At 53.6% G+C, this 11,938-nt stretch overlaps 1 protein-coding gene across 2 annotated transcripts; it reads right to left on the reverse strand.

The window, feature by feature from the left end:
- Positions 1–6,428: 6,428 nt before the first annotated feature.
- Positions 6,429–10,983, reverse strand: GFRA4 (GDNF family receptor alpha 4). Of its 2 annotated transcripts, none has more exons than XM_042979735.1 (6): positions 10,941–10,983; positions 8,706–9,051; positions 8,404–8,513; positions 8,176–8,310; positions 7,411–7,502; positions 6,429–7,278 (listed from the first exon to the last, which is right to left on the reverse strand). In XM_042979735.1, the coding sequence occupies exons 1-6, from the start codon at positions 10,981–10,983 to the stop codon at positions 7,198–7,200; spliced, it is 807 nt and encodes a 268-aa protein (XP_042835669.1). In that variant the 3' UTR covers positions 6,429–7,197. The 2 variants fall into 2 exon arrangements, with proteins under 2 accessions (XP_042835669.1, XP_042835668.1); XM_042979734.1 differs by having other exon boundaries at positions 8,176–8,324; positions 8,407–8,589; positions 8,700–9,051.
- Positions 10,984–11,938: the final 955 nt, after the last annotated feature.

An 11,938-nucleotide genomic window follows, 5' to 3' on the forward strand; every position in this document is an offset into this window, starting at 1 on the left:
CTGTTTTGTTGAACTAATTCTGGCTCTGGAAATGTTTTTGTTTTATAGGTATTTACGGTTATTGTTTTGGGGTTTTTTTTGTTTTTGTTTTTTTTGTTTGTTTGTTTGTTTGGGTTTGGATTCAAGCTTAGTTTGTTAATATGTATAATTTAGCATCTATTGCACTCATGTAAATATGGAGTAAGTATTGTAAACTATTTCATTGCTGGGGACTGTGGGTGTTATACATACATTTAGGACTGCAATTTTTTGGTATTTTTTGTATTGTAAAATAACAGCTAATTTAAGCAGGAACAAGAGAATTAAGGGAGGTCTGTGCATTTTAAACACAAATGTGAAGAACTTGTATATAAACAGAAGTAAATACTATAATACAAACTTCCTTCTGAAATAAAAGTAGATCTGGTAAAAATGTGGTTTTTGCTCTGAGTGTTTAATTTTGAGTTTGTTTTATTTCATTTATTTTTACAGTTTGGTCATTAGAACCTTAAGAAAAGGGAAACAATGTTTAAGATGGTTACCAGTGTTCAGACTGTCTCAGAGGCAGCACTTGGCATTCAGTGAAGGTAAAGGTGTAAAGTCAGCAGGGTGGGCACCTCAGGCACCTGTTGGGATGAAGGAGGACAGAGAGCCCCACACAGCTTGTGAGCAGACTCCCAACATCCCCACTGTAGCCTGTGTTGCCCTTGAAACAGCAGTGCTGGGGAGGGAGAATGGTGGGGGGAGCAGCTCTGCCCTGGCACGGGGCGGGTTTTGGGTTGGGCACAGCCCACGCGGAGGCCAGAGCCACCCAGCTGTCCTTGGTCTCTCACCTTCTCATTCTCTCTCGGGTTCCTGAATGTTTAGGTTTTCCAAACTGCTAAATCTCAGGTGTGCCGACAGGTTGAGGACTCCACAGCCACATTGTTGTCCTCGGTTTGAATTTTTGATGTTCTTCCCATCCACAAAGCTTTGTCTGTGAGTGCGGCTCCTGTGCTTGGGGCAGGGTCAGAACAGTACACTTCGGCGCCCTGGTGTGGAGTGCAGGAGCCCTAGAAGGATGAGATCAGCATAAGGGGAGTTGAGAACATCAGAACGTGGGTCAACATGGTTCACATAGGAGAGGGTGGGTGAGGCACCAGGCCCGGCCAGCCCACCAGAACTTGGGTCTGGGCTGGGGAGGTAAATGGTTGGGCTTGTGGCCAATGCCAGGTTGGAGAAGACCTTGAAACTATTCTAGGGGGAGGGCTGTGGGTGCCACCAGCTGCTTAAGACAGGATGGAATCCTGTGAGCGTGTGGTGTTATGGCAGAGGCCATGCTGTGTATTCACCAAACCTGTTAGATTTTGCTATTGGACCCACAGGTTAGGTGGGGGACCATACACTGAGCTGTGGCCAGAGAAATGTTGGAGTAAGTGATAGACACCAGTTCTAAACTTGGTCCATTCAGTGTTCCCACGCCGGACTCCCTAGAGGTCAGGTGCTAAAGATGTTGGAAGGCACGTGGGTCCCTGAGTCACCAAATAGAGGCAAGCCACCTTAAAATGCATAGCTTTGGCTTGCGTAGTGGCCAGGTGGCAGGCAAGGAGAGAACAGATGGCAGCGGCAGAACAACCGGGATCCCTGGCAGGTAGTGGGAAAACATCTGGTAAGGCTGTTAAGTTCGACAGCTTGGAAAGCAGTCTGCGTGGCTACTGAGTTTTTAGCTCAGAGGGAAGAAGGTCAAGAAAACCAGAATATGGTATGTGTTGATTAATATTGGCTGCTTCTGGCAAGGCATCACAAGAAAGAGTTGACTTCTAGAATTAGCCAGTTTATAGGCCGAAGGGAAAAGTGTGGAGAATCCTGAAATCCAGGGTCTTGCAGTGTTAGAAAAGCCAACTCATCTTGCTTCTGGTGTCCAAACAGTAAGAGGTGCCCGTGGCAGGAGCTGGGCCTGGCCGGGGCCTGTGGGGCACGGTTCTCAATTGGCACAAGACATTTGGGAAACAGGTGGGGGTGATTCTGGCTATTGCATTGCAGGGGGAGGCGCTGCTGTGATTTCGTGGGTGACACGTGGGATGGCCCCACCCGGGCCAAGAACTGACCCACCTCCCACTCGGTGTTTAAATGTCTTGCTCGATATTTGTGGAGATGAGGAAATCTGTTCCTAATTATTTTAGTGTAGACGTCAACCCTGTTGCAACCACAAGGATTTGAGAGCTGGTTTGATACAGTCTCGTTTTCCAGAAATCAAACTATTGGGTAAAATCAAGGGAAGACCAAACCTTGTTTTCTTCAAAACTTTACCCAGAACTGGCCATCATTCTGGAAAGTTCTGTCAGCAGTGGCAGCATCACTCTTGGTATCTGAGTCCCCAGCCCCACCTACACATGTGTAGGCTGCATGTGAACAGACACACCCTGCAGCCCTCTGTTACTAGGTGTGTGACACCTGACAAGAATCCCCTCCCATCCTGTGTCGCCAACACGGGAAAAGGACCAGACCAGGTGACCTGTCGGTTGTGTGGAGCATAGTGCTCTGTCTCCTTTCACGGGCATGCCAGGCTCCCTGGCAAGTTGCTGTCCAGTTGGGGGATGTCTCCTGGAGCCTCACGTGGCCCCTGTCCTGCTTCTCTTGAAATCTCACCTGTGTCTCCACTTCCTGTAAAAACGAGCAGCTGCTGTGAGTTTGGCTCTGCCTGACTCAGCTGGAGTGGGGGATGCGCAGGGAGGGTGGAGGTGAGCAGCATGCAGTTTCCACATCAACCCTGCACCTAGACAACAGGCTCCAAGCCAGACTGCACATTCATGAGCCGTGAAGTTTCCACCAATAAATCCACGGATGCTCCTAGCACCTGCCTTCCTGCCTGACCCCACCCTGCACCCCCAGCCACCTGCCAGCTAGAAGCTCAGCGTTGACAACGGCTAGCAGAGGCCCAGTCACAGGGATAAGGCCAGGGCCAGGACCGTAGTGTCCCCAAGTGCACATGAAAGAGTGACAGCAAGCAGGCTACCTGGAAGGACACAGAGGCCAACACTCAGATATGGACCAACAAGGCAGGACCTGTTCCTGGTCATGGGCGGGGGGGGGGGGGGGGGGGGGGCACAGCTGGACTCAGCCTTGAGGCATTTGGCCAGACTTTTTCAGGTAGAAGTGACAAAAACTGAACTCAGACAACTCTTGGTTTCCTGGGACCACTGTAACAAATTCCCCAACTTGGGTGGCTTCAAATGGAAATTTATTCTCAATTCTGTAGGCCAAAAGTCTGAAACCACAGAGTTGGTGGGGCTCTGCTCCTTCCAGAAGTTCCATGGGAGAACCCATTCTGGTGGACACCAACACTCCTTGGCTTGTGGCTACATCACTCCCATATCTGTCTTTACATTGTCCTCTCTTCCATGTGTATCCAGTCTCCCCCGCCTCTCTTGTAAGGATGCATTTACGACCCACTCTGATAATCCCAGATAAGCACCTTCTGTCCAGATTCTTAATCACATCTTTTGCTATATTAGGTAACTTTCACTCTTTAGCCTGCATCTAAGGTGACGTTCACAGGTTCCAGGGCTTAGGATGCAGACGTATCTTTGGAGCCACCATTCAGCCCCTTACAGCAACAAAACCCTTGGAAAGTCTACTGGCCCAGGGGTGGCAAGATGGTGACCTTTGTAAGCCACAGCGCCTGGTCCCCTCCTCTTGGCTTCTCTTCAGAGCTGCCTGGGTCCATGCGCCAAATGGCTTCAAGCCTCCCACAAGGGAATCTTCACTCTGAGGAAGAACAGACAACCAGGCAGCAGGAACCCCGTGACCTTCCATTTTCCCACCGCACCCAGTTAGGAAGCCTCTTTTGGAAAGCACATTGTCTGATGTTACAGCGGCTCCCATTTGCTTAAAGGCTGTGCCTGAGTTGGGGAGAAGTACCGAAGGAAGACCGCCAGCTTCCGTGGAACAGTGCCACTGTTTGCAACGAGGTTCTGCTCTTTTTTTATCTTCCCAGTCTTCCAAAAGGTGTGTGTGCCTGTATTTTACTCTAATTGTCTGAGTGAAAAAAATGAAGTGATAGGGGCACCTGGCTGGCCTAGTCAGGCGAGCATGTGACTCAATCTTGGGGTTGTGAGTTCAAGCCCCATATGCAGTGTAGAGATTACTTTTATTTTTAAAGGATTTTTTTAATGTTTTGTTTATTTTTGAGAGAGAGAGACAAGAGTATGAGCAGGGGAGGGGCAGAGAGAGAGACACACAGAATCCGAAGCAGGCTCCAGGCTCTGCACTGTCAGCACAGAGCCCGACGTGGGGCTCGAACTCATGAACCAGGAGTTCATGACCGGAGTCGAAGTCAGACGCTTACCAACTGAGCCACCCAGGCGCCCCAAGATTACTTACATTTTTAAAAACTTAACAAAAATGAAGTGACACAGTTTAACACGCACTCACATACAGCCAGTCGTTTAGCAGATATTTAATCCTCCATTTGGATCACCATATGCAGTCGTGGTGAACAGACTGTTCTGCCTCAGCTCCGAGCACACACAAACACCCCATCTCTCCCCAGCCCACATACAGGTCCGCGTTCCCATGCAGGTGAAGATGGTCAAGAACATTCCTTCTTCATAAACAGGGTGGACTCTGAGCTTCACTCTGCCCAACACTCCTCCCTCCCCGCCCCCACCCCCCCTTAGAGAACTGTGCTTCCCATTTCATGTGATCTTTGTGCACTGATGTCACTCCCCAGCCACTGGAAGGGGCTTATAACCCACACTGGGCCCACCAAGGTCCTGCCTGGCTCAGTCCATGAATGATGGGTAAAAGAGGTACCTTTCTCTGCTGAGATTCCTAAAAGGAGAGACTAGATCTGCAGCTGCTGATGGCATTCTTACCCACCCTGCAGTGAGAGCCTGCCTGACTACAAAGGGAAGCTATGCACAGACCAACAAGTGCACCATCACTTGAAACCCTGGAGACAGCTGTGCCTGATGCCCAGATTGCTCAGGTATATACCCAAGCAGGTTTGATTTGTGTTTGGTTCCCATAAGATTACTGGCTGAAGCTGGAAGGCTGGTTGATAGTTGCCACGTGTGGTGTCTGTGGGTTTGTTGTGATTGCTAAACATATGGTCTCAGAACCAGTGGCTCTTTTTCTGGTCAGGACAGCCCAAAGCCTGGGCTTTGTTGTGATCTGTGCTTAACCCTTGTGTCTTAGGTGATGTTCTCCAGAAGTTCAGCCTAAGATGGGAATTCTCAGGCCATGATTTATCAGAGTGAGTACCTTCAGGGGAACCTCTAAGGGAGGCAGGAGCAGGCAGGGGAAGGCACTAAGTTAGGATGTGGTCTCAGCTAGGATCTAGCTTCAGCCGGATCCCCCACAGGGAGTTCTGGGGCATGAATGTTGCACAGAATTGTCCCCCCACCCCAAGGTTGCCGTCCACCTTACAGAACAGAATATAACCCTACAGGCATTTCTTCTAGAGAAGGGAACAACTGTGAGCTGTGTTAACATCCAACATTCCCTAGCAGCTTGGCCAGAGAGGGCTCTGAGCAAGGCACCAACAACATGCACTTCAATCTGTTTCACGGCCCCTGACAAGCCTCAGGGTTTGAGAAGGAGCAGGCCAGAGACTCTGTAACCCTTAACTCATCAGGCATCTCCAAGCTCTTGAGGAAGAAGGAAGTGGGCAGAAGGCTTAGTATTTGTCCCCATTGTTCTGCCTTCTCCTCCCCCAAACACCTTTGCAGAACTGCAAATCAACACAATCGCTTGACATATGCTGGGTCCACACATGGGTACTTGTGAAAACTTCTATGATAAATTTCCCTAGGCTCCAGCAAAGAATTCAACTCTTCATATGGACAGAAGCAGGCAGAATATGTGGAAACAAAAAAGCAATTAGCACCACTCTGAAGTTGTCTGTCAGGTCTGGGCTCTGTGCACACTGAGGAGGGGGTCCCCTAAGTGATCCTGGGACTCCATGGCACCCCAAAGATGGTAGTAACAATCAGAGACTACGTTTGGCTGCAAATAACAGATGTCTGTGGAGAAATTGGCTTAAACAAACTAAAGGTATTTTTCTCATACAGTGAAGTCTAGAGGGAGGCAGATGGGGGCTGGTACAGTGACTCCACAATGTCATGTGGCTTCATTTTCAAAATGGCACCAATGTCCCCAGGCACTGCCATCAAGTTCTGGGGAAGAAGAAGGGAGAGGATGCTAAAGGCTGAAGGGACCAGACAACAAATCAGTTCCGTTTCAAGAGCTCCCCTGGAAGCCTCCTCACCTGTGGCTCCACTTATGGCCAGGACTGTGCCACATGACCACCTCCTAGCTGGGAAATGTAGTTTTCAGTATCTGAGTACGAGCAGAGAAGACAAGTCAACAGGAATTTCTGCCACTAGGATCTAATAGCTGATTCAGTTTGGCATCCATAGGTGAGCAAATGTAGTCCAGATTGTTTCTGAGGACATCTGAAGTCACAGACCAGCAGAGGCATACCCTGTGGCTGACCTTGGTCTCCAGGCTCCCAAGACAGATCACATGAAAGTAAGGCCAGTCTCAGTGCATGGGGTTTATTGAGTTTTGGATGTCATTCATAGTGCTAGGTTAAGCCATGGGGAAGATGGCTATACAACCAGTGCAATGCAGGGGACTGGATTCTCACTCCAGGTGGTGCCCACCAAGCAGCATATCATGGATGGGAAGAACTTTGCCAACATAAGTCATGCGGCATAGGTGGCTATCATGATGGGGGTGCCTCACTAGGACAGTGCCATGAAAGGCTGCAGTGTTAAAAGTTTTGCCTAAACGTCTGTTCAGATGTACTCCTTAGGGCACGTTATGTTTGAAGAAGCTAATGAAATCTCTTAGAATTCTGGGAATCTGGATGGTTTCTGACCTCTAGGTGATCTGGAGTCCCAGTGAGGCCTCAGCAACACAGGTGACCCCCCCCCCATCCCTATCTTGTGGGAGAACCCAACTGTTCCAAGGTCAGTGGAGAAAGGGACCTATAACCAAGAAACCCACAAAAAGGGAAACCAGGGGCTTTGCATCAAGCCCTCAACCCACATCCCTCACTCTAGAGGACAGGCACACAGGGTGTGCAGACCTAAAAAGGGCAGTGGGCTGAGAGCACTGGGGCTAGCTTGGGAGGCACACCAGTCCAACTTCAGTGGGGCAGTAGGGTGCAGATGTGGCCCTGTACCCCAGGCAGGATGGAACAGTGATGTTGTCCAAGGTCTGCTGTCCTAGTCAGAGCAGGGGCTGGAAAGCCAGGACAGGGAGCATGGGGAGCAGGGAGCTCCCAACCAGGAGCCCATCTGTGGAGGACACCTTTGGGGTGCAAGGACAATGTGGACTTGAGGCAGAAGCTGGGTTCTGCTCTCTGCCTCCACCACCCCCATCCCAGGCCATTCATGCCTCCATTTAGCCCCACCAGCTCACCATCCCCTCCCTTACACCTACTTGCAGGAGGCTATTCTCGGGGTCCTGGTGGACATCTAGCTGGTCCTGCAGGATTACTGGCCACCCACCATCAAAGGCCTGTATGGCACCATCTATGGAAGGAAGGGACCCAAGGTGGGCTTGGCTGGGAAACCCTAGCACAAGGCTCAGTTCCTCTGGGACAGAGACCTCTGGCATCCTGCAGTGGGATGGGTGGATAGGACGTCTGCAGAGACTGGCTTCTGGAATGGAAGGTGCATGACAAGGAATAACAAAATAGAGACACCTGTGCTAACAGTGCCTTGCAAACTGTCGTCCTCACAAAGGTGACAATTATCAGCCCCATATTATAGATGGGCACAAGAGGACAGGGGAGATAACTAACTCTAGGCTGGTAAGTGGCAGAATCGGACTTCACACTCAGGCCACCCAGTTATTCAGACCCAAAAGGCAAGATCATCAGTGGAGGCGTTGGCATTCCCGGGGTAGGGGGAACCACCTCAGAAGTGGCAGAAGCAGGAATTTCTCTTCGTTCCATTACAGGAGCTCTGAAACTTGTTTTGACTGCCTCCTCCCTCCGGCCTGAAGTGTCACCAGCCTAGTCATCACTAAAATTCTACCTTCGTCTGTGACCTTGTCTTCGAGACAACTGGGCAAGGGTTTCTTCAGGGGCGAGTCAGCAGCATAGGGGTGTGCAGCTGCGTGGCTGCTGCAAAAGGCCTCCGTTTCCTCACCTCTAAACTTGGGAAGGGGCAAGTCTGCGCCGCCCCGCCCAGGGCCCCTCACCCAAGCAGCGGTTCCTGGTGAAGAGCCCCCGGAAGGCTTCGCACTCCTCACGCCGGTTTCCGCTGGCTCCGCAGTCGCACCAGGGCGCCACGCGCGCACTCGCGTTGTCCACGTAGTTGGGGGTGATGGCGGTGCCTGCGGGGACCCCGAAGACGGGGTAATCGGCCCACTCAGGCGCAGGCATCCCCGGGAGAGCCCCGCCCGCGCCCGGGTCCCCGCAGTGCGTACCTACGAGGCCCGCGAAGGCGCGCAGGCAGCGGGGGGCTTGGTCCTGCAGGCAGCCGTCGGGGGCGCTGGGGGCGGGAGCACAGGAGGCCTGGAAGGCCAGGAGGCGGGGCCTGCGCGGCGCGGCGGGAGGGCCGTGAGCGGGAGGCCCCGCCCTGCCCCGCCCTGCCCCGCCCAGTCTCCGCCCGGCTGCTCCCCACACCCCTCTCACACCTGCAGACCTGCCCCGCTCCCTCCCACACCCTGCCGGCACCCGGGGACCCGGACCCGCCCGGCCGCCGTCTTATTCCACCTAGTGCCCGCACCTGCAGACCCGGCTGTGCTCGCAGGCGTCTAAGGGTGCGAGGCAGGAGGGCGGCGCCGGGCCGGGCCCCGAGAAGGCGCAGGCGGGCACGAAGGTCTGGCGCCTGCGCTCGGCGCACGCGGCGTTGACGCACGAGCAGAAGAGCAGCGCGTGGGTGAGAGCTGGTGGCCCGCGGGCGAAGAAGCGGCGCAGGGCGCGGCGGCAGCGGGCCTGGGGGCAGCCCCCAGCCGCGGCCCGACCCAGGCACTGCGCCACGTACTCGGTGCGCAGCCGCTGGCACCGCGCATCAGCCGTGCAAGCCTCGGCCGCATCCAAGCATCGGTTCCGTCCGGCCGAACTCGGCGACCCTAGTGGAGGAGCGGGCAGCTGCTGTTCTCGCTGAGCCCTTATCAGTACACTTCACCTCCGCCCTCTGGCCACGCCTTCTGAAGATGCAGGGCGCTAGGAGCCCAAAGGGGCAGACTGTGGTTCGGAGGCGTGACCTCCTGGCACTGACTGGCCTTCTGCCGCGGGGATGGGCGGCGGTGGGCTCTGGGGAGTCCTGCAACACGTCAGGGATGGATGAGACGCACCAAGGCCTGGCTTTCCCCAGGCGCTGAGGCCCAGGTACCACTCCTTCCCCAGAATGGCCACACCCGTTCAAAGGGGTGTCCACCTGACAGTGGAAACAGAGCAAGGCTTCTGGACACTTGGCTAAAGGACATTTATCAGAAATGGCGTTGAAGGCAGAGGCTGCTCCTCTGACACTCTGGGACACCTGAGCTTTCTCCCTTTCCTCTACTCCTCCCTTCCCCAAGGAGAGCCTTGGAGTGAGTCTATAGGTGTCTGATGCTCCCTGCTTCCAGACCTTCTCATGCGCCTCCTTCTGTGCCTTACCGCGGGTGTCTCCCCGCCCCAATTCCCTTCTGATGCTCCCTTCTCGCCCATCTAACTAACCCCTGCTGGCCCGTGAGGGCTCTGGCTTTCCCCAGTCCCTCCACTCCCCACCAGCCAGGCAAAAGAGGGATTCCCTGAAAGGGCTCTGGTCCCTGGAAGGCCCACTTAGGCCTGGCTGCCAGAGTGTGGATTCCAGAGAAGTCCCTCTTGTCAGACCACAGAGCTGTCCTGAGCCTCAAGGCCATGACAAGTGGCACTCCGCTGGCCACCAAGCCAGGGTCTCGGAAGTCAGGACTTGGCAGCCCTTCCCCAGGACCCAGGTCACCAAAAGAACAGGCTACCCATGCCCCACGGGGCTCTCAGCCCCTGGGAGCCACTTCCGTCTAGGTAAAAGTTTTCCAGCCTGGCCCCACATCCATCTCGCTGGGTTTGTGGAGGGAGGGAGGTGGCCCTGGCCTCAGGTCTGGGAGCAGGGTCCCTAACTGGCACTGGCCTCCTCTTTCAGGATCCATGGATTGGATGGTGGGAGCCATGGTGATTCTTGCTGTGATTTCAGCACGTCTGCTCCACAGGTAGAAAGAACAGATCCCGAGGGCTTAGAATTAGTAAGTAAGTGGAGAGGGTAGACATGAGGCGGGGAGCCCTTCCTTCCTGTCTCCTTCCCTCCCCTTCCCTCCCCTTCCCTCATCTCCAGGATGCCAGGAGCAGCAGGCAAACTTTGCCCTCCTCTCCCAGCCAAGCCCCCTCACATCCCCAGGCCTCAGCCACACACAACAGCGCTTAGTGTCACCTAAGGTCTTGGTCTCCCTCTGCCAGTAGTACCCTTGCCTCATCGTTACCCTTAAAAAGCACATCTCAGCCCCAATATCTCATCTGCCCTTAAACCTTTGCCAGATTCCATTCTCCCCACCTCCCTCCACCTGGTAAAGTGACCCCTCCCTCCACAATGCCCCAGCTGGGGAAGGGAAGCCAAGCAGGTGGAACAGCAGATGCGTGGCACAGAGACCCTGAAGATGCAGGGCAAGGAATGAGTGTGAACCTCCAAGACTGCAGATGGAAGGAAGGGGTTGGGGAAAGGAAACAGAGGTGGGAGAGGGGACCCAATAGGAAAAAGCAAGTGTCTGGGGCAGGAGTACAAAGACGGGACTTGGGGGCGGGTTGTGCTCCGCAGAGCCCAAAGGCAAGTGTTGCACTGCGGCCACCAGGTATCCGCATGCACACCTCTTGCACAGGTCTCTTGTTGGTGCCCCTTCCTGCGGTTCTTTTTCCAGAATCACCCTCTTGCCCCCTCACTCTGTCCCTGAAGATTGGTCAGAGAGGCCAGGAGTTCAGGGGTCTGTGGGAGGAGGTGGCCACTTACCCAGAAGCAGCAGCAGCATCGCGGGTGCCAGGCAGAGGACCATGGCGGGCGGCGAACAGAGAGGACGGCTGGAAGCAGAGTCCTGGTGGAACAGGTGCCCCCTTCCCAGCCCTGCCTGAGCCCAGCTTGGTGGGAACCCAAGTGTCTGTGCCAGTGGGAATACTGCTGTGGGGAGGAGCCTTTGTGATGGGAATGACTCCCCGCCCCAGGCTGTGCCTTTGCGTAGGTCCCGGAGCCACTGAATAGAGCACCTGGATGTGCGCCTAAGTGGACCCTCCCCCCACCTCCGAGCAACACCCACACAACACACTAAGGGGACCTGGTCTCTCTCATGCCAAACTATTGTTTTTAATGTTTATTTATTTCTGAGAGACAGAGAGAGCTACGGGGGTGGGGTGGGGGGTTGGGGGGGGGGTGGGATGGGACAGAGGATCCAAAGCAGGCTCTGCACTGACAGCAGAGAGCCCAGTGTGGGGCTCAAACTCAGGAACTGCAAGATTGTGACCTGAACCAGTCAGATACCTAACCAACTGAGCCACCCAGGAGCCCGTAGTTTTAATTTTTTTTAAGTTTATTTATTTTTGAGAGAAGGAGAGAGCACGGACATGCGCCCAAGTGAGGGAGGGGCAGGGAGAGAGGGAACAGAGGAACCGAAGCAGGCTCTCCTCTGATAGCAGGGGCTTGAATTCACAAACCGGACTGTGAGATCATGACCTGAGCCTAAATCCCATGCTTAACTACTGAGCCACCCAAGCTCCCCTAACTCACTTTAGACTTGAAGAAAAGTTGCTAACAAAAATGTTAGTGTTCCCCTTATCTATACCCTCATCAGGATTGCTTTGGCTATTTGGGGTCTTTTGTGGTTCTGTACAAATTTTCAGATCATCTTTTCTATTTCTGTGAGAAATACCATTGGAATTTTGATAGGGATTGCACTAATCTATAAATGGCTTTGGGTGGACACTTTAATAATTCCTCTGATTGATGAACACAGAATA

The sequence above is a fragment of the Panthera tigris genome, chromosome A3, assembly GCF_018350195.1.
Source record: "Panthera tigris isolate Pti1 chromosome A3, P.tigris_Pti1_mat1.1, whole genome shotgun sequence".
In the NCBI taxonomy this organism is placed as follows: Eukaryota; Metazoa; Chordata; class Mammalia; order Carnivora; family Felidae; genus Panthera; species Panthera tigris.